The sequence below is a fragment of the Salminus brasiliensis genome, chromosome 7 (assembly GCF_030463535.1).
Source record: "Salminus brasiliensis chromosome 7, fSalBra1.hap2, whole genome shotgun sequence".
Classification (NCBI taxonomy): Eukaryota; Metazoa; Chordata; class Actinopteri; order Characiformes; family Bryconidae; genus Salminus; species Salminus brasiliensis.
The window spans coordinates 39214477-39238116 of NC_132884.1; the positions used below are offsets into that span (position 1 = coordinate 39214477).

Genomic DNA, 23640 nt, shown 5'->3' on the forward strand with positions numbered 1-23640 from the left:
TATACAACGACACTCACCGAACACTTTACCTAGGAACACTATACTAATACTGGTTAGGGCCTCCCTTTGCTCCCCTTTGCCCGTAACTGCATGGCTTTAGGCATTGTGCTGCTGCCACATGATTGGCTGATTAGATAACGACATGGGTGTGTAGGTGTACAGGCAAACATACAGAGAAGCGCAGTAGACGGGCATGGACAGTAATCTCCTACCTTGTGTCGGTCTGCTGCTGGTATATCATAATTCTCTGCCCTCAGGTTAGATGCTGCCACTATGTAGTCCATATGGAAATTAGTGTCATCGTCCTGAAAACAGATTCAATTCACAGTGGAAAGCAATGAAGCCAGATGTGGTCCGCCAGATGTTACGCCCTGCCAGTTTATAGCATTAACAGTTAAAAGGCCACCTTCATTCTGAAAAGAAGGTCCCATCACCTGTCTGTTTAGGCCTTGTTTTGTCTACGTGATATCATCTCCACAGCACCAGCTGTGCCTGATTTTCCATGGAAAATGTTGTACAGGAGAGAAAGAAAAGCATAACAATGATCGAGGGTCCTGATGTACTTACGGGAATAAACAGGTGTTGAGTTCACAAATGCAGAAGGTGACTTCATGCTGAGCCAGGTATACTGTTGCCGTGTCAAATCAAAGGCATGACTCTGTCACCTCTCCGGCACCTCATTGTGTCCTACACTTTCATTTCTCCTTTGAGGTGACAGTGCATATGAGGTCATACTGTAATCATACGGATTCTTCAAAAGACCCACATGGCCAGGGGGGTGGGGTGGGGGAGTATTTTGAGGGGGCGCACTTCAGTCAGAGTGGCCGTGAGGCACGATGACTTAGGTGACACTACATCTGAAAAGGCTGTCGAAAGGTCCAGAATTACACTGTGTGTGGTTTTATTCAACAGGTAATTTTTTTTTAATTTGGCAGATTTCCAAACTTACTTAAAGATGCCACTGAAATCATTAATGGATTATTGATGTATTTTAAAGTATGTGACTTATGTGGTTGGGGTGTAATTATGATTGTGAAGCCTATTTACCACCCTGTTATTTTGCCTCAGAATGATCACACTGGTTTCATTCATTTTATTGATGAAAAGAAAATACGAGCTCTGCTCTGATTGGCTGGTTTACGTTCCCGCAAATGCTCACAGGAGCCAGGTAGCATAGCATAGCATACCATACCATAGCATGGCATTGTTTTTAGCACTGTAATGATATATCCCATTATATATTCCTCATGGGATAGTGCGTGGTTAGCTAACTGAGGAGAATGTAGCCAGTTTGACTGGCTTAGCCTTTAGACTAGCAGCCACCTAGCACGGAGTTTCGCCTCCGATGTGTGGTTAGCTCCATGCTAAGGCGGTTCAGTGGATGCAGGATGGAAGAGATGGTAAAAGGGATTTAGCCCTGGCTGTGGCTTCCTTGACTGCAGTGTTTGAGCTCCCCTTCTATCGGAACTGACACAGGAAAAGCCACGGTTATGATGCCTGATTACCGTCACGACCTGTATTTCCATAACTGGCAGAGTCTGGAGGTGCTGTGCTGTTTTTTGGAGGTGTAAATATAACAAGTCCAGACTGTGATGTAACAGTTTGGGGGTTTTGGAATTGGCCTGTTTTACAGCTCTGTTTTGGTTTTGCTGGATTTTCCTCTGTAGGAGGAACAACAGCGTAGATGGAAGTGCTTTGTCACTTCCATCTACAGAACTCTCAGAATTTAACCAAGGACAATACCGTTTTCCAATTGAGATTTTGCTGTCATGCAAAAACGTCATATTTCAACTTTCATTTAAAGTCAAAGTATTTTTTTTCTATTTTTCTATTTGTCCTATTTTTTTTTGTTTCATTTTTTATGACATTTTGCCAGATTTATATTATGTCAAAATTGAAAAACAAGGGCCCCAATTGGCTCAGCAGACTAAGATGCTGACACTATGGCTAGTTTAAATCCCAGGTCATGCTGCTTCGCCATCAGCAGCTGGAGCCCAAGAGAGCACAACTGGCCATGCTTTCTCTGGGTGGGTATATGGTGCTCTTTTCCCACATCACTCCCATTGTGATGCTGGCCAGCACACACGTCTGTTAGCTGATGTATTCGATTTCCTCAGAGTGCGTTGCCTGCCTGGTAATGCTGCATCACTGGCAAAGATTGGTAAAGAGACGGTGGCTGACTTTATATGTATAGAAGGACTCATGTGCTTTTCCCCACCCTTCTAGTGTCCGGAGCATTGGAAGTGATAGGGGGAGTCCTAGTGAGTGGGTGGATAAATTGGCTCAGCTACACTGGGGAGTCAACTGGGCAAAAAATGGTTTTCACATTACAGTGAGAATATGCTTTTCTGACTACATTTAATACACAAATAAAGATCACCCAACTACCCTAATTACCCTAACTATCATGTTTTATAGATCTTATCTAAGACTGTAAAGCCTCTTTAGCTGCAGCAAACACAGAACTGGTGTACGGGATAAGCTATGACGTATTAAATATTGGCAACTCGATCAGGCTCTGTGGCAGGTGAGGGGTGAAAGAGTGTGATGAATGAGGGGGTGAGGTAGAGGACTCTTGCAATCTGATGCCTGTGGAATGCCCTAAACTTATTCATTCCTTCAGCATTCGCTCAGGTACAACATGCGAGTGGCCAAAGAGTGTGTCACTACTGAGCAAGGGATTAGGCTTGAGTTCCACCCATACCCTCAAGAGCGTACGCTCAGACCCATGAACACAGGAGCCAGCATGCATGTACAGACGAGCTCGCGCCCTTTGTTGGACTATAGTTGGCTTAATGTATGAGGGGTTCCTTTTATCTTTAGAGAGAATAAGACAAGTATGAAAGGACTGAACTTCATTCTGAATATGAGCGAATTGCAGTGCATCCAACAATAAAGGCTTGGAGCTTCTGTTGTGTAGTAATATAGGGGGAAATAGACAAATATATAGGTCAGAATATATGAAAAAGGTTAATCAAGCACTTTATTAGGAACACTATGCAAATTCTAACGGCCTTCCTCGCTCTTAAAACAGCCACAATTAATTATGGCATGGCGTCCACAAGATGTTCGAAAGATTTCTTTGAGATTCTGGTCCAATCCATGTAGTTTTTTTAGGAGTGAATGTCCCATTCTACGAAACTGGATTCTGATCTAGTGACTTGGAAGACCATTTACATTTAGGGCATTTAGCAGACTTACAAAAGTGCTTTGCTATTTACCCAAGAAAAACCTCAGCTAGTTTAAATAGACTAATAATTCAAAGATACCTCTAAGCTTTAGACTCTACTAAACACAAGACAATAAGGAGACCATAGTACTCTATTTGCTATTCGTCCAAGTACTCTCAGAAGAGGAGGGTCTTCAGTCTGGGTTTAAAGACAGCGAGCGTTGGACTCTGCTGTTCGGACACCCAGGGGAAGTTCGTTCCTCCACTTCGGTGCAGGACAGAAAAAAGTCTGGACGCTCGTCTTCCGTGGATTTTGAGGGATGGAGCCGAGCCGTACTTGAAGCGCGAAGGGCTCTTGGTGCAGATCGGCTTTTGACCATAGCCATCAAGTACGGAGGCGCTGGTCCGTTCTTTGTAGGCCAGCATCAGGGGTTTGCAACATGACTTGAGAACGATAACTGAACGATTGAGAATGATAACTCACTGAAGAACACTGAACTCATTGTTATGATCAGCAAATCAGTTTGAGACATGGTTTTGTAACATGGTGCATTATCATGCTGGAAGTGGTCATTACAATAGGGTAAACTGTGGTCATGAAGGGATGCACATGGTCAGCAACAATACTCAACAAAACATGCTGTAGCTTTCAGACGATGATTGATTGGTATAAACAGGCCCAAAGTGCACCAGCCTGGACTGTTGACTGTGAAGAACAAATTCTGACCCCACCATCTGTGAGCCTCAGCCAAAATCAAGATTCACCAGACCAGGCTACGTTTCTCCAGCCTCATCTGTACACTTTTGGTGAGCCTAGGCTGAGCCACAGCAGCCTCAGCTTTCTGTTCTTGGCTGACAGAAGTGGAACCTAATGTGGTCTTCTGCAGTTGTAGTCCATCCGCCTCAAGGTTGGACGCACTGTGCTTTCTAAGATGCTTCTCTGCTTCTGAGTTACTGTAGCCTTACTGTTCTGTTCAGCTCCAACCAGTCTGGTCAACCAGTCTGTTGACCTCTCTCATCTACAAGGCGTTTTTTTTGTCTGCAGAAGTGCAGAACTGCCGTTCAATGGACGTGTTTTCTTTATTCTACCATTCTGACTCCAACTCTAGAGACTGATGTGCTGAAAATCCCAGGAGATACACAGTTACCTACACCAGACCGTCGGACACCAACAATCATACCATGCCCTCCTGCATGTTCTCACACATCACTAACACAACCAGCATACATCTATAACCATTTTACTTATCTCGCCTCTACCTGAATGTTGTTGTTGTTGTTTGTTTGTTCGTTCTCTCTCTCTCTCTCTCTCTCTATATATATATATATATATATACAGTTTCTCACAAAAGTGAGCACACCCCTCACATTTCTGCAGAAATTTTAGTGACCAGTATGAGAGAGTGTGAGAGCTGTACTACAAAATTGAACACACCTGCTCCCTGTGCACACCTGGGACCTAGTAACACTAACGAGTCCCATGACATTTTGGATGGAAAATGACAAGCAGTGCTCAATTTGGACATTTAGGGGTGTAGTCTCTTAGGGGTGTACTCATTTTCGTTGCTGGTGGTTTAGACATTAATGGCTGTATATTGAGTTATTTTAAGGGACGAATAAATTTACACTGTTATATAAGCTGCACACAGACTACTTTTCATTGTGTCAAAAAGTCATTTTGTCAGTGTTGTCCCATGAAAAGATATACTTACATATCTGCAGAAATGTGAGGGGTGTACTCTGTACACTATAGATATATATATAAAGAGAGATATCTCCTGGGTGTCCGAACGGCAGAGTCACTCGCTGTCTTCAAACCCAGACTGAAGACCCTCCTCTTCCAAGAGTACTTGGGCAAACAGCAGAGTGGTCTCCTTACTGACTTGTGTCTAGTAGTGTTTAGTAGTGTCTAAAGTATGTGAATTTTTAGCCTTTTCAAACTAGTTGAGGTTATTATTGGGTAAATATCAAAGCACTTTTGTAAGTCGTTCTGGATAAGAACATCTGCTAAATGCATTAAATGTAAATATATATATATATATATATATATATATATATATATATATATATATATATATATATATATATATAAATAATTATTATTTATTATATAAATATTTTTTTATCCCCCCATCCTTTTCTCTTGTCTATATGTTAATTTGTTTTTACAATTTGTGATGTATGTAATAATAAAAAATATATAAATACATGAAACATGTTTTCAGAGCAGATACATTGAAGCTGCTGTCCTAAGGGGGAATGTGTGTCAGTGTGTGGGTGTCCATCCTATCATCTCTCTACTGCTTCAAAGAGCAAATACATACACGTCACACAACTCCACCACATGACAAAAAAGTCCTAACTCCTAAACTTCCTCTGGCTTTTCACAAGAGTTCCTCCTAGACGGTCTCCTTCTGAGAAGCGTCCACCACAAGGCTGGAGGCTTTTTAAAGGAACTCTGGCTAAACAGTGGACTGCACTGTTCTCTGAGCTCCATTAGTGTAGTTAGGGATGGAGCTAGACAAGGGTCAGTGAACCCTTAAGTGTGAAGGTTGATGATTAAGGCACAGTTTTGTGGTTCTGCTAGACCTCCTACCTGGCTGTGGTCGCCAGTGTGTCTATGAGTGATAGGACTTGGGCAAGATTTAGTACATGTATGCACAAACTACCTTTTCAAACTCAAGTGGAACCATCCGGAAGTTCTGCCCGGGCAGCTGGAGGCTCGATAACTTCTGCTTCAGCTCCTCCAACTTGGCTTTGTCTGTAGAAGAAGACAGGAAGGTCAAGGTTAGAGGCGTAGAGAAGATTAGGAAAGCCTATTCTGTACAGTTTTCTGTTCAAGTTTTCTCCACTCTTGATTATAACACTGATTATAGTCAGAAAGCTCTCAAAGCTGACAAGAAAGCTGAGCATTACAATCAGGTGATGCTCCAAGTCTCCATATGGACAAACACTTGCCTAGTGGTACAATCAAAGGTAGTCAATCAGCCAAGACATGCTTAGTGACTGGAGTTTGCTTCACTGGAAATAAGTAATAAAATGCAGCTAAAATACACAAAACCATCAACCAAGGTCAGCCAATGTTCAGTGTCGAAATCTGTACTGGATTTACAAAGCTAAAGGCGCTAAGAAGTACTGTGAGCTTACACCCCACTGATTTGCACTGTACGGTCCATGCTTAAATCATCTCACACTCACCTCAAACTAATGCAGACTTGTTAGAAATTGCTACTCTACATACTTATGTGCCCTCTGACACTGTAGAACACTGGAGAAAACGAATTATGGCATTGCACAGCCATCTGGAAGAGCGAATAGTACACAGTATATAATAGTATTATATATTATGTAGTATCTGTATTTTTACCACTTTTTTATGGACGAAGTTTACATTTACATTTACAGCATTTAGCAGACACTCTTATCCAGAGTGACTTCAGAATCAGAATCAGATATAAACACTCTATAAAATAAAAATAAATGCTCTATAAAAGAATAAATGCTCCATAAAATAAAAATAAATGGTCTATAAAAAATAAATGGTCTATAAAAAATAAATGCTCTATAAAAAAATGAACGCTCTATAAAATAAAAATAAAAGCACTATAAATTAAAAATAAACACTTTATTAAAAAAATAAATGCTGTATAAAATAAAAATAAATGCTCAATAAAAAAATGCTCTATAAAATAAAAAAAATGCTCAGTAAAAAAATAAACGCTCTATAAAAAAATGCTCTATAAAATCAAAATAAACACTCTATAAAATAAAAATAAATGCTCTGTAAAAAAAATAAATGCTCTATAAAAAAATAAACGCGCTATAAAATAAAAATAAATGCTTGGTAAAAAAATAAACGCTCTATAAAATAAAAATAAACACTTTATAAAAAAAATAAACGCTCTATAAAATAAAAATAAATGCTCTATAAAATCAAAATAAACACTCCATAAAATAAAAATAAATGCTCGGTAAAAAAATAAACGCTCTATAAAATAAAAATAAACACTTTATAAAAAAATAAACGCTCTATAAAATAAAAACTAAAAACTTTATAAAAAAAATAAACGCTCTATAAAATAAAAATAAATGCTCTAAAAAATAAAAATAAACACTCTATAAAATAAAAATAAATGCTTGGTAAAAAAATAAACGCTCTATAAAATAAAAATAAACACTTTATAAAAAAAAAAACGCTCTATAAAATAAAAATAAATGCTCTATAAAATATAAATAAATGCTCTGTAAAACAAATAAATGCTCTATAAAAAATAAACGCTCTAGAAAATAAAAATAAATGCTCTAGAAAATAAAAATAAACACTTTAAAAAAAAAAATAAACACTTTAAAAAAAAAAATAAACACTTTATAAAATAAAAATAAATGCTCAGTAAAAAAAATGCTCTATAAAAAATAAACACTTCATAAAATAAATTTTAAAACAAAAAAGAAAACAAATAAATATGTACATGTATATAAATTTTATGATTATAGTAAGGTGGCATAGTGGTAAAACCAGAGATAATAAATATGGGAAATTATTGCACATATATTAAATAGAATTACAGTACTATTATTATTACACATTACATTACATTACAACAGTATAATTTGATTACACATATTGAAGGACGAGTTCTAGAGTTTCAGGCCGACAGGTAGGAATGACCTCCTGTGGGGCTCTGTGGTGCATTTCAGTGGAATGAGTCTTACACTGAATGTGCTCCTTTGTCTAATCACCATGTTGTAGAGTGGGACTTACAAAAGTGCTAAGCTTTTGCAAGCTCAGATGCTGCCAAAGACCAAAGTCAGCCTAAATACCTGGATACACCGTACTCAACATACACTACACTTTGACTGAATGTCAAATCAAGTAAGTCATGAGTACAACAGTAAGCCTTTAATAATTTAAGTGCTGATTTAAGGACTCTTGAAAGACACAAGTCTTCAGTCAGCGTTTGAAGGCAGCGTTTGTAGCGAGTGACTCGGCCGTTCAGACACCCAGGGGAAGTTCGTTCCACTACTCCGGTGCCAGGACAGGATAACTGGTGATAACTGGTGAACCAGCAGCAGGGTCAAGGTCACCCAAGGCATACTGATGCTCAAGCAAGTAGTGAAGTGGTCTGATCCCATAGAAAAGCCACTGTAGCACAGATAGAAAAAGTAAATTATGCTTATTTATTTTAGGTGGGTGCTTCAAGTGCTCCAAGACAGGACAATCGGTGAACCAGCAACAAGGTCATGAGCGCTCAAGGGTCATTGATCGTCTTGTCTGATCCCACAGAAGAGCTACTCTAACACAGATTGCTGTGTTAGCACTGGCTATGTCTTGTGGTGTCCATTCCTCGACAGGTCAGAGGAATGGCATGGGAGCGATTTATACAATATTAGTCTGGTGGTTTTATTTATTTTATAACTGTTTGGTGTATATATTTTACAGCAAACGTAGAATAGAACCAAAATAATAACAGATTTTGAAAATTTACTAATTTTAACCATTTCAATCATACAATATTGAGCATCCTCACATAAAACGTACCTTATTATTACAAAAAATGAACTGGAAAATGAAATTTTGGAACTAAATTCTGGAAATAACATGACCAGAATAGAAGCAAGTATATTATAATTTAGGCCTGAAGTTTACATAGAACTAACTTGTGGGGTATAAACATTAATCATCCATAACATTAACACCACTAACAGGTAATGTAAAAAGCATTGATTACCCTTATCTACAGCAGCATCTGTCAAGGGGTGGATATATTAGTCAGCAACTGAACAGTCAGCCAGTTCTTGAAGGTGATGTCTTGGTAAAAGCAAAAAAAATGGCCAAGCAGAAGAACCCAAAGGTGGTTCAAGAAAGGACAACTGGTGAACTGGTGTTAAGGTTATGGACACCTAAAGCTCACTGATGCTCATGTAGGCCCCACCTCACACCTTACAGGACTTACAGGATCTGCTGCTTAGTCTTGGTGCCAGAGACCACTGGACGCATTCAGGGACCTTGTGGAGTCCATGCCTCACATGCTCAGATCTGTTGTGGCTGCACAAGGGGGACCTACTCAATGTTAGACAGGTGGTATTAATGTTATGGCAGATTTGTGTATTTTCCTTACCTAAGGACACCAGTCTTGTAGCTCCACTGCAAAGCTAAAGAAGCAGAATCTCTGACACCAAAGATGTCTCAGCTGATCGAGTACATTCAGGGTTAGAGGAACATTTTTTTAACTCAACTATCCCTCCAACTTCCACCGAGTGGATCAGTTAAATTCAGGTACTGCTTGCTCACCCTCTTCTTTCCCCTCTTCTTTAGTTTCTGCCAGCTCCTCGTCCGTCACAGCAATCTTCACACTGGACTTAGGGGTGAACACAGGCACATTTACTCCATCCAGGATCGTCTGAATGTCCGCGCGGTCAGTGGAACCCCCGAGCCCATAGATCTGCCCGTATAAGGTGGCCGCAGACACAACAAAATCCATATGGGTGGTCTGTGAAGGTAAGAGAGAGGGGGCCTTTTACATAAACCTTCCATAAACCATCTCTCAACAGTGCAAATCAGGGCCTGGCTAATCTAAATAATTACATTACAGCTGGCAGAAGTGAAACAAAGACAGTCAGCAGGTTTGGAGTGTGTTTCCGCGCGAGGATGAAGGGCTAGAGGGGGAAAATGCTCTCTGACATTAGACATGAATGTATGTCAAAGGCGCACACACAGAGCAGAGATGGGTGGCTCTGGCTGGCAGGAAATAGCATGGAACGAAGTGCAGTACAGGGTATTCACAGGCACAGAATACCGGTTTAACACCAAACCATTGAAATGTCTGATAACATTGAGTCTCTGTTGGAAACAATGAGACAAAAGGTCATAAAGGTTTATAATGACCATTGAATGGCTACAGTAGCAATGTGACATAATTAGCATAGAGGATTATTAAATATTTACAGTATTATTTAACATACTGTCACCGTCCCGCATATGTACACTATATGGACAAAAGTGTTGGGACACCTGCATATTAAAAAATAGTTTATCCTGCTTTTGTTGGAGTAACTGTCTCTACTGTCCAGGAAAGAAGGCTTTTTACTCAATTTTGGAAGATCATTGCTGTGAGGATTTGATTGCCTTCAGCAACAAGAGCATTAATGAGGTCAGGATGTTGGATGACTACCGCCCAACTCATCCCAAAAGTACTGGATGGAGCTTCACCATCCATCATTCCAGAAAACACAGTTCTTCCACTGCTCCACAGCTTAATGCTGGGGGGCTTTACACCCCTCTACAAGCCCACGCCTGGCATTAGGCAGCACGATGCCTAATAGTTTCATGTTGGTCTGCTCTAGAGAGTCCTATTCTATTGGCAGTACTTCTCAACAGGGGTTAGACAAGCTGTGCATGTGTGCATTTGCACATTGTGTCAGCAAAGTGTGCTTTTTGGTTCTTTATGGAGTTTTATTGCACAAAAATGGCAAAAACGGAGATACATGGTTGATGTGTGTGAGTGTGTAATGGAGGTGCTACGGTGATGTCTTGTCTAGGGCAGTTAATCACATTTATCAGCAGTGACTGAAGATAAGGATCCTGCGCACAGTAGGAGAGAAAGGTGAGGTGTTATCAGGACACAAAAAGACATTTCAGGCATTCCTGTCCTGAGGGAGCAACAGGAGAACCCAACCACTGACCAAACCCCAGCCACCCTGACTGAGACTTACATTGGCTGGGTCAAAGGTTAAGGGATGTGGGCATCTCTTCGCTCCCATCCAGAAAGGCAGTCCTGAGCTGGTTACCTGGAGATAGACAGACAGTGGAGAGACAATAAGTTGCTCCTGTAATTGGAAACATGGCAACTGCTGCTGTTTCACAAGTGTCTAAATGGTCAGTTTTAAGGTGTAAACGTGTAAATGTTCAGACCTTAAAACTGACCCTTCAGTAAATGGGAAAAGAGTCCATGCAATATGAATATGGATATGAATATGGTTGTCTTGTCTTGGCTTCTTTACACATCTCCTAACAAACATGGTTCTTCTATGGCATCACTCAGAGAACCATTGCAGCACTTTCTCAGCGCTAAACAGAGATATTCTTGTAGCATCCATGGTTTAGAACTTCTCAATCTAGTCTCTCAGTTGCATCTTTAGCACATTATCAGATTCCACCGACAAAGATTTCCATCAGATTTTTCTGAATCTGATAATGTGCTAAAGATGCAACTGAGAGACTAGATTGAGAAGTTCTAAACCATGGATGCTACAAGAATATCTCTGTTTAGCGCTGAGAAGGTGCTGCAATGGTTCTCTGAGTGACGCCATAGAAGAAACATGTTTGTTAGGAGATGTGTAAAGAAGCCAAGACAAGACAGCCATATTCATATCCATATTCATATTGCATGGCCGTGAAGAACACACACTAGGTTACGTAAAGGAAATTTATGACATTTATGGCATTTAGCTGACGCTCTTATCCAGAGCGACTTCCATGGTTACTCATATTACACAGGTGAGTCAGTGTAGTGTTAGGAGTCTTGCCCAGGGACTCATTGGTGTAGCTCAGCATAGTCACCCAGACCAGGAATCGAACCCCAGTCTCCCACATGGTGTGGTAGCTCAGTGGCAGGTAGTGGTGTTTTCTGTTGTGGTGTTATCTGGTGTGCCTCAGAGGCTGATGTGAGCTTAGGTTTTGGTTTTTTTTAGGTTTTCATAACAGTGCAGCCAATACACATTTATTTATTTATTTATTTATTTATTTATTTATTTATTTATTTATTTATTAATTAACTAACACTCCCATTCACGTTCTGTTAGATGTGACGTAATGTAAAGTAACAGCTGTGGAAAGTCACTGAGATCAGCTTACATATTTACAATCAGATCAAATAACTGTGATCACAGTCGTTATTATGTAACGACTGGCCCAGCGGCCCATTGGGCCAGCGCCTCGGCAAATGAAGCCATGAGCAGGGTGTGCAGACAGAATTCACAAGCTAATGCTAAACTGACCAGTAGACTGTATGTCTGTCAAGCCCCTGTGTCTCCAAGCCTTTTGCTCTGTAATGAGTTTATCAGGTGTGTGTGTGTGTGTGTGGGTGTGTGTGTGGGTGTGTGTTTACCACAACTGGTCCTGGGATAAAAGAACGTAGGTTTGGTGTGGTGGTGGTGTGTGTGGGTGTGTGTGTGTGTGTGTGTGGGGGGGGGGGGGGGGGGCTGTTTAGAAGAGCAGTTACTGTGGACTCTTTGATCTTACTGACAGAGCTGCAGCAGAAATGATGTCACAGGTTTATCCCACAGCCATCTAATGAAACCCAGAGCAATTCACATGAACTCCATGAGCTTTGGGATTTCTTCCCATTGCTTAACCCTTTGTGTAAAGCATCTTCACATAAAGGCTCTTCCCATCTGCGCAGTGAGTTATTTTATTCAGCACAGTTTATTACTCATTTATTGGGGGTTTGACCAGAGGAGGATGGGCCTCCCCTTGGGGTTCCTCTCAAGGTTCCTTCCTCCAGCTTTGAGGGGGATTTCCCTGGCTTGCTCACTTGGGGTTTCATGTTTTATTTGTCATATTTCCAGATTTCTGTGAAGCTGCTTTGTGATATTAGGTTGTAAAAATGGTCAATTGGTTCTGCAATGTTGGAGCACCATCCATCATTCCAGAGAAAACAGTTCTTCCACTGCTCCACAGATCAATGCTTGGAGGGCTTTATACCCCTTTATCCTACGCCTGGCACCATTAGACACGGTGCCAATAGGTTCATGTTTAACAGCTGCAGGGAGTCCTATTCTATGGGTAGTACTTCTTGTGTATAGGGACTAGACACAATGTGTGTGTGTGCATTTGCACATTTGACAATGGGCGCAATGACGAAAAAAGTAGCTGGATGCATTCGTTAGAAGGGGTGTCCACAAACATTTGGACATTTTGTGTATATCCATCATTTCTAAAACAGCATGAAAAAATGTTATGATTTTTTGGTTTATCCTGTAAGGTGTTACTTATAGGGATTTCCTGAGGGGCAACAGATGCAGCTGTGTTGCCAAGGTAACAACAGATGCTCTGTAAAAGAGCCATTTTAATGTAATTTTGCTGTGAAATATTAATTTCATATCAATATCAGACTAAAATAAGTACTAATAGTATAAGTCAGATATTGGTGGACTTGGAGAGGAGGGGGTGTATTCTGTAAGTACAGTACATGTCCAAATGTTTGTGGAACTGTGTTCTCTGGAATAATAGTCGGTGCTCCATCCATCCAATACTTTTGCGGATGGACAGTGGACAGTGGAGACAGTTACTCCAACCAAAGCAGGATAAACCCCTGCTAGATTAACACCCTTAATATCTTGAAGCAACAATGAATGAGGTGTCCCAATACTTTTGTCCGACTGTTTAACTGAATATAAATTACAGTTGGAAAACACTCAGGAAGATACTGACCCAGGCTTTTATGTTTTGCAACAGATAAGAACATGAAGAACATGGATGCTCACAGCTTTTTAGCCACTATTGTCATGTGCTTGCTCAATGTGTGTGTGTGTGTGTGTGTGTGTGTGTGTGTGTATGTGTGTATGTGTGTGTGTGTGTGTGTGTGGAAGAGATATAGATTAGACACACTGATGTCTCTATGCTGCAGCAGTGGAACAGCATCCTGCAGGCCAGGACTGTGCTGACCATTTAACCCTCACACAGTTATGCAATCACCTTTTCAGTAACACACACACACACACACACACACACACACACACACACACACACACACACACACACACACACACACAGATTCTAGCCTTGCAAAAGCAGTCCTCAATTTCTCTGCATCATGGTGAAGTGTGTTATGGCACAATCTCAGATTTATTGCATATTTGTTCATCAGGGTTTTAAAGGAAATGCCTGTGTACGACTTCTCCACTCTGGACAACGACGAGGCTCATGTACGTTATCAGAGACACATCATTAAATAAAGCACTATCAGTAAGGTAATATGTGGCTTATGAGCAGAGATGACCCATTTTTGCTTTATGATCGTGGCGGGTATCACCAGTTTCCTCAAATCATCACTGTGGTCAAAATAAAAACGGTCAACTGGGAACTAACCTCCTCTCAAATACTGGTCTAGTCTTTCAGTAAGGAGAAAAGGGCAGGGGGATATCAGATTGTTGGAGACAATTGAACTTACTAGGATGGTCTGATCTGGCCATGTTGGTCAGTTGTTTACCTTGTAGTGGACAGTGGGACGGCTGATTTCTAACTATTCTGAGATCTGTTTAAACCTCTTTCCAGACTCCTCTGCATCTCCAACCTTTTTTCTGAAGGCCTCAGAGAGCTCTCTGGATCTGGCCATGGTGATCTTGACCACTCACTTCAACCATCAAGAGCAGACCAGACTAAACATCTGAGGTTTAAATAAAGCAGCCTCCTCCAGAATAATCCTCTCTAACCATGTTCTGATAATCTGCAGCTGATGTTCTGATGATGTTGTGTGGGTTTAGTTATATGACCTTCATCTCTTAGTGTTGATCTCATGAAGATCAAATGTCCAGATGTTCAGATATGTAAAAAAATACAAATAAAAATAAATAAATAAATATATATATACATAAAGTAAATAAATAAATATATATATAAACAAGACCTCTGAAAGTGTCCTGTGGTCTCTGGCACAAGACTAATGTAGTGGATCCTTCTCAAGTCCTGTAAGTTGTGAGGTGGGGCCCACATGGATCATATCGATGGGCCTTCGGCACCCATGACCCCGTCGCCGGTTCATAGGTTGCCCTCTCTTTAACCACTTTTGGTAAGTACTGACCCCTGCATACTGGAAAATCCCCACATGACCTGCCTGATGTTTTGGATTCGTTCTGACCCTCCAGTCATCTAGCCATCACAGCATTTCTCCTGCTTTTAACACATCGCCTTCAACAAGACTTTCAGTTCACTTGCTGCCTAATAATACAGCCACCCCTAGACAGGAGCCGCTGTAGATGAAGATAATCAATGTGTGTGTTTTTTTAAATGGTGTTTCTACTTTTGATGTTTATATTTGATCCAGCTTTTTATCTCATTGTTTCATGTAATTAGATGATGTCATCATCAAAGCGGCAGGAGGTACAGAAGCTTGAAGAGCAGAGCCAGTCGGTTTACAGACAGCGTCTACTCTTGAGCAGTTAGGCTGCTGAACCAACAATAGCGCAGTGGACCGGTCCACGCACCTTCACCCCATACAAACACAGTCTGCACCCTGTGTTTACTACTGGAACGTCTATGCTCAGTCACACAGCACCCACAGAGACTTAATAGAATGAATTCACACCTTTCCCAGTGTCTTTTGTAAAAAAGTAATGTAAACATTCAGATTATATTAAACCTGTACATTTAAAGTGCTTAATTGCTTTAAACCAGTGCACTATTGTAAATAGAGAATGTGTGTATATGCATAGTGTAAAATAATATGTAAATACTCATAAATATGTGATATTTTTGTAACGTGACATGGCAATAAACTTGATTTGATTTGATGAAGTTTTGCAATTTTACTTTAGTGTGCTGTGTGCCCCACACCTAACCCCCCAACCTATTCCAAGTCCAGCACTGCTGTATGCTTACTGTACGCTGTTCTTCAGATCAGCTCTCCTGAATCATTGTCTTTGTCATTTACATCCTCCCAAACACTAACCCCTTCTCTCAGGGTTGAACTGTGGTTCTGTAGACCACAGCGCCCCCTGCTGCTTCCAATCCAGCTGACATGCAGCCCAGCACAGCTGCATCCTCCAAGCTGATGGCACAGAGCCATGATCTGCCAACTGCTGAACATTACCCCCCTCTGTAATACACTGAGACCCACTGTCAACATATGCATATACACTAGTCTGCACTGAATTGAGTGTATGTCTGCATATGTGTGTGTGTGTGAGTGTGAGATAGTGTGTGTGAGTGTGTGTGGAATTACATGGTCAGGAGGGAAGCAGTGGAGCAGCTGTGCGACATGGTTGTTGTAGAGGCCCTCCCACTGGATACGGGCCCAGGTTACACAGTCAGTCCAGTTCAGAGGCCGGTCCTTCAGACTGGTGTAGACCCCCTCCAACACCTCCACTGCCTCGACCTCCCCACGGGCCACCGTACGAGCCCAGAACTCAGGGTCACTGCCAGGGAGAACAATACCTAGTGTTAGAACAGGAGATTAACTATAGGGTCTTAGAGCTTGACTAAGGAATAGATAAAGCACATGGTCGCTGTCCTGCAAAAACCTTGCATCTCCAAAAAAGTCTTTTTTTACGAAACCTTCTTAACTTTCAATGGAAGTCAATGTAAAAAATGTTGAAAATAGAATACGACTCTCTGCAGCAGATAAATATTAAGCCTATTGGCACCATGCTGCCTGATGTCAGGTGTGGGCTAGAAGGGCATACATTGGAAGAACTGTGTATTCTGAAATGATGGATGGTGCCCCATCCAATACTTTTGGGAGTAGCTGGGGATAAGATGAATAGGAGAATAAAATAAATTATTAGCAGAATTAAAATAATCGACATGGGAAAGATTATGGAGATGAAATGTTCTGAATGTTGCTTTTGATTAATTGACTAGGGATGGTGTGCCATTCAATACATCTGGAAGGAGCTGGGGAGTTGGGGCTGAGTTGGGGTGGTGATAAGCCTGACCTCACTAATGCTATTGTCGAAGAAATCCTCACAACAATTGTTTTCAGATGACACAATAAATAAGCAGGCGTCCCAATACTTTGGTCCAAATACTGTATGTAGTGCTTGATTAGGAAATATGGATATATCAGTATTTGATCTTTTTTCAAACTATAAACTGTATATATATATAGAGCAGAGAGCAGAGCCAGTCGGTTTACAGACAGCGTCTACTCTTGAGCAGTTAGGCTGCTGAACCAACAGTAGCGCAGTGGACCGGTCCACGCACCTTCACCCCATACAAACACAGTCTGCACCCTGTGTTTACTACTGGAACGTCTATGCTCAGTCACACAGCACCCACAGAGACTTCTCCCCACCCACACTGCACCTGAATTCACACCTTTCCCAGTGTCTTTTGTAAAAAAGTAATGTAAACACTCAGATTATATTAAAAACCTGTACATTTAAACTGCTTAATTGCTTTAAACCAGTGCACTATTGTAAATAGAGAATGTGTGTATATGCATAGTGTAAAATATGGATATATCAGTATTTGATCTTTTTTCAAACTATATACTGTATATATATATATATATATATATATATATATATATATATATATACACACACATACACACACACACACATACATATATATATTGGTTATGTAACTGCATCACCTTTGCAAAAACAATGACAATTGGACTTTGATATTATAAATTTTACAAATCAAAAATGCATAAATGTTTGAAATACTCTATATTCTAACAGCTGGTATTTATTTTGATTCCTATAACCTTCATGTTGGAGGTAGTTTGAAATGATCTAGCGGACGGTGGAATGGCTGAAACCCCCTTCCCAGACTGCTTTGCATCTCCACCCTACTTCCTGAAGGCCTCAGAGAGCTCTTTGGATCTGGTCATGGTGATCTTCTTCACCACTCACTTCTACCATCAAGAGCTGACCAGACTAAATGTCTGAGGTTTAAATAAGACAGACTCCTCCAGAATAATCCTCTCCAACCATATTCTGATCATCTGCTTCTAATTCTACACACTTAAAGGAGTAATAAATGGGGGGGGGGGGGGTCCAAACTCACCTGAGCAGAATCATATTAGTATTAAAACGTGCGTCTGGTGTGCAACACATGGTCGGGTTGTTCTGCGAAACCTATCAGGAGGTGTTAATGTAACCTGTTATTGTTCTCTTTTAGGCTGTGGGGTTGATGAGTCAGCGCTCCGGCCTGGGGTGGGTCCCCTCTAGTTTCAATCAGAGGCTGCCTTTTGCACTCAATCAACAGGAAGTAGTTGGTTTTAAGGGAAGCATGCTGCTGCACTCACGATGCACTATCTGCCCAGCACACAAGCCTCTCTTTTCCTGTTTGAGCGTTTGCACTTGTTTCTTGCTAAACGTCCTTTGCTTTCTTTCAAACACAGGCGAAGGAGCAGAGGGAGATCTGGCTTCAGTTAACACTTACCACAGGAAGACAGGAGTCAGTCCAGACCCACGAGGAACCTCAACCTTAGAGTCCCCTGGCTTTTGTGGCATAGCCTGTGTATGTGTTGCCCATTTAACAAACACACTTCAGGTTATAGGCGCTATGTACACTATATGTCCAAATATTTATGGACACCCCTTCTAATGACTGCATTCAGCTACTTTGAGTTGCACCCATTGCTGACACAGATGTGCAAATGCACACACACATACAGCTTGTCTAGCCCCTGTAGAAGCTCTCCTCATGGAACAGGACTTTCTGCAGGAGCAGATAAGCATAAACCTACTGGCACCATGCTGCCTAATGCCAGGCATGGGCTATAGAGGGGTATAAAGCCCCCCAGCATTGAGCTGTGGAGCAGTGGAGGAACTGTGTTCTCTGGAATGATGGATGGTGGTGGAGCTACATCCAGTTCTTTTGCGATGAGTTTTTTGGGACGCCCTGTGTCACTGAATGCAATCAAATTCTCACAGCAGTGCTCCTCCAAAGTCTAGTCTTCCTCCCAGAGACAGTTACTCCAACAAAAGCAGGAAAAACTCATTTTAACACCCTTGATTTGAACAATGAAAGAGCAGGTGTCCAAATACTTTTGTCCATACAGTGTAGGAAGACACCTGCTAATCCTTTCAGCGTTCTTCTGAAATTAAGGTTATAAACAGTAACAGCAGAACAGAACTGACTAATATTAAGGGGTGTCTGGATACTTTTGGCCATTTAGTGTAATTTTTTTTATTTTTTCAACATACCTCAGGTACTGGTTAACGTTCTCTGCCGAGTGCTTGAACAGGCCCTCAAACTGGTCTCTGGCCCACTGAAACCAAAGTTTAAACCTTGATTACATGCAGCTACATGTGAGACATGAATATGAGCATATTAATCACTGTGGAAGCAGTAAAAACAAAAAGCCTGTAGGAAGTATTGGAGCAGCTAGGTTTATAAAAACTGTTTTACTACAAATGAGCATTTAGCATTTTAGTTAAACTAGCATTTACTACTACACTACTACTTTTTACCATGTTAACGAAGTTCGCAGAAACTTAACGGAGAATATTTACATTCTGATTTAAAATTCTACGTTCTAGAGAAACCGACAAAACCACAGTCGTCAGCTTTAGACATACCGATAAGCTCCCTTTCGAAGAATTATTAGACAAATAGCTCAAAATATTATACGAAGTTTTAGCATATAGAGCCCTGCGAGTTGCTCACAGTCTTCAAATGCAGACTGAAGACCCATCTCTTCCAAGAGTACTGGGGCAAAGTGTAGCGTTATGTATTATGGGCTCCACACTGACTTCTGTATTTAGTAGTATCTGAGCTTAGAGGGATCTTTTGGATCCTAGCCGATACAAACTAGCTAAGATAAACACTGGCTTTTGAATAAATGTGTCTGCTAAATGCCTTAAATATAAATGTAAATAAAGAGTTTTAGCATAAACCTATTTATAGTTATAGTTATAATTATTCTATAACTATAATAATATAATTATAAATATATTATTAGTTATAATGTGTCCCTTAGAAGGACCACAACTCCTGACAACTCCAAGTATTTCTGCTATCAGGCTTTGCAATGCTGATAATGTTTTTTAAAGATGGCTACTCTTCCTTTTAACCCGGTCATCTATTTTTTCTGGCTCCACATATGAGAGAGCGGAACGGCTACCCTCCCAAGACTGGACCAAAAATAGTTCTCCCCCTGCAAATGAACTAGTCATATCTAGTAGGAGATTATATACAACAAACCTTTCTTACCCCCACTATTTTACCACCAAAATGTAGACTCACAGGTCATTTGGAGAAAAAAATATAACAGCTATCTTCACGATTCAGAAATTGTTAAGATTTTCTGCAGGGAAGTCAGAGATGCAGCTTCACAGTAAAGAACCGGACTAATGAATGGGTTGTGGCGGGACAGTTGCTTTCACCTGCAGAGTGTGCTCTATGCGGTGAGGGAAGTGCTTCAGGGTGCAGAGGGGAATGGCTTTCTGTCCTGAAGATGACGCAGGTCCATAAGACTCAGTCAGGTGGGGAACAACCACCAGGGTGTGGCCTTTACTACCCAGAGTGCCCCCCTCCAACATGGGTTTTTGGTTCTGCACACAACGTCCATCCAGATACACTCCTTCAAACAGACCGGTGAAGACATCATTAGATAACCAACACTTCTACCTTTTAAAACAAAGCCCACCTCAACCCCCCAAATGCTAATTTCTGCATCTTAAAGCAAAGCCCACCTCAACACCTCTATAATCATAATTTCTGCCTCTTAAAACAAAGCCCACCTCACCCCCCCCAAAAAAATCATAATTTCTGCATCTTAAAACAAAGCCCCCCTCAACTCCCGTCCCCCAAAATCAGCATTTCTGCCTCTTAAAACAAAGCCCACCTCAACCTCCCCAAAATCAACACTTCTACCTCTTAAAACAAAGCCCACCTCAACCCCCCCAAATCAACACTACTACCTCTTAAAGCAAAGCCCACCTCAACCCCCCAATCAACATTTCTGCCTCTTAAAACAAAGCCCACCTCACCCCCCCCAAATCAACATTTCTGTCTACTAAAACATCGTCGCTGTCCAATGAACAACATGTATCACCAAAACAGTGACTTAACTTTGCTTAACTTTGAATGGAAGTCAGTGTAAAATAAGAGTTTATTCCAAGTAATTTAGAGCATTTCTATTGGTCCATTCATCCAGAATTATTTACACAGCGTACAGAAGCAGCTACAGGGTTCAAACCATGCAGAAAACAGAGATGCAGCGATATTTAGCTTAAGGAAGCTAAATATCAACACTGCTGCCTCTTAAACCCCACGCCCACCCACTATCCCCCAAAATATCAACACTGCTGCCTCTTAAACCCCACGCCCACCCACTATCCCCCAAAATATCAACACTGCTGCCTCTTAAACCCCACGCCCACCAACTATCCCCCAAAATATCAACACTGCTGCCTCTTAAACCCCACGCCCACCAACTATCCCCCAAAATATTAACACTGCTGCCTCTTCAACCCCAAGCCCACCAACTATCCCCCAAATATCAACATTGCTGCCTCTTAAACCCCACACCCACCAACTATCCCCCAAATATGAACATTGCTGCCTCTTAAACCCCAAACTAAGGACACGTACATCTGTTTACTGCTCTCAGAGTACCAGTCACACCCCTGATACACTCTATAGAGAAAACTCTGGCTGATGTAACATCAGTGATCTCAGCAGTAAAACACTGTCCTGCTTTCTACCCTACCAGTGACCCAAAGCAGGTCAAATAAGCCAGGATTCGGTCATTTTGGGTGAGGTCTGATATGGGCTGAAGGTAAAACAGCAAAACTCTTGACATGCACTGTGATCCGGTATGAATTCCTCAGCCCTCCCTGGAGAACGCATTACAGAGATCATGATCTCTCTTACATAACATCCCACTTTATCACACTCCTACACATACACACAGTGCTGTGTTTGGCTGCAGGACTGGCATTCTCTACTGCCTCAGCTAGCACGAGAGGCAGCTGTCACGGTTATATCACTCACGGGCGTCCACGTTGTCCAGCGCTGCGGCCACTCCATCCAGGCCACTGTAGAACTGGTGTGTGTAGATGCCCTCGCTCTCCACACACACTCGGTTCTGATGAGCCGTGATGTTCACGCTAGGGTTCATATTCTTCACTGCCTCGGCTGCTGCCACTGACTTCTGCCTCTGTGTGAGTGAGAGGGAGAGAGAGAGACATTGATAGATACCCCAGCAACTATCCCCTAAAATATCAACACTGCTGCCTCTTAAACCCCACGCCCTCCAACTATCCCCCTAAATATCAACATTGCTGCCTCTTAAACCCCACGCCCTCCAACTATCCCCGTAAATATCAACATTGCTGCCTCTTAAACCCCACGCCCTCCAACTATCCCCCTAAATATCAACATTGCTGCCTCTTAAACCCCACGCCATCCAACTATCCCCCAAATATCAACATTTCAGCCCCTTAAAACACACACTCCCTCAAGTCCTCTCAAAATATCAACATTACTGCCTCTTAATCCCCAAGCCCACCAACTATCCCCCACAATATCAACACTGCTGCCTCTTAAACCCCACGCCCAGCAACTATCCCCCAAAATATCAACATTTTTGCCTCAGATATCAACATTCCAGCCCCTTAAAACTCTCTAAAAGATCCCCAAATATATATTCAAATACAACCCCCTCAAAATCTCTCAAAAAACAATTTCTGCCTCTTAAAGCTCCCTAAGAATCAATATTTTTGTCTCTTAACACACAAATATTTCCAAAATATCAACATTTCTGCCTCTTACAACAGAAGCCCCCCAGAATATCTCCCAAAATATCAATACTTCTCACCCTAAACACACAACCCTCCCCCAAAATCTGCCAAAACATCAATATTTTCACCTATTAGAACACAAATCCACCTGAACATCTCCCCAATTACACATTATAAATGATGTAATACTGTTTATTATATTTCTATAAATAAACTATTAGTTTGTATTCTGATTAAAAACAGCCATACCCAGCACTCACACACACACTCACACACACACACACAGAGGCCACTAATAATAATACAACCTCTAATTATAATACAAATCTAATTGAAGATACTACCCCACACAGTACACACACTAGATGGCAGAGTGTGTAAGACAACAGAGTAATAGAGAGGTAATCGGGCTCTGATGGTCGCCGACTGACTTTCTTACCCCTATATCCTCCGACCTGAACAGGAACTGCCGGTTTAAATTGGACCTCTCGATAGAGTCCATGTCCGTCACAGTGATGTGCCCACCCTCTCCAGCTCCGAGACCAATCAGGGCGAAGTTTTTTAGCAGTTCACAGCCAATAGCCCCAGCACCCACCTGATCACACAGACATGTTTATCGGGTTTCAGACATAAGTTTGCAGACGGATTTTCAGTGCAAATCAAAGTTAATGTGTTTTTTTTATTAGGGATTTTAGGGCCATTTCTATTGGTTAATTTGTCATGACAGTCTTGGGGGAATGTAAAGCGCAGCTTCATCAGGAGATTGGAGGATTTCTGGAGGAAGGAAGGGACAATATCTTATACATACATGTCACAAAGTTTAGAGTAATTTAGAAATATACCTAAAATTAATGTCTTTTTAGCCCTCAAACAAGATTATAAATAAAAAAATATATATTAAATATATATTACAATATATTGATCAAATCTAAAAACCTGTCCAGCACTGATAATGATACGGTTCTGGGATATGGAGTTTTACATTTCTAAAATATCATGACAGATTACTGTGCATTCAGGGTAGAGCTGGGCAATATGACAATATTTTA

General features: G+C 41.2%; 1 protein-coding gene across 1 annotated transcript in view; it reads right to left on the minus strand.

The window, feature by feature from the left end:
• Positions 1–23640, minus strand: part of uba7 (ubiquitin-like modifier activating enzyme 7) — an 83106-nt gene that overhangs the window by 49657 nt on the left and 9809 nt on the right. The window contains exons 12-20 of the mRNA XM_072684887.1: positions 23031–23186; positions 21843–22008; positions 20231–20427; positions 19049–19113; positions 16111–16303; positions 10883–10957; positions 9462–9660; positions 5839–5930; positions 213–305 (exon numbers count right to left, since the gene is read on the minus strand). Of these exons, the coding sequence (XP_072540988.1) occupies positions 213–305; positions 5839–5930; positions 9462–9660; positions 10883–10957; positions 16111–16303; positions 19049–19113; positions 20231–20427; positions 21843–22008; positions 23031–23186 (1236 nt within the window). The remainder of the gene's footprint in view (positions 1–212; positions 306–5838; positions 5931–9461; positions 9661–10882; positions 10958–16110; positions 16304–19048; positions 19114–20230; positions 20428–21842; positions 22009–23030; positions 23187–23640) is intronic.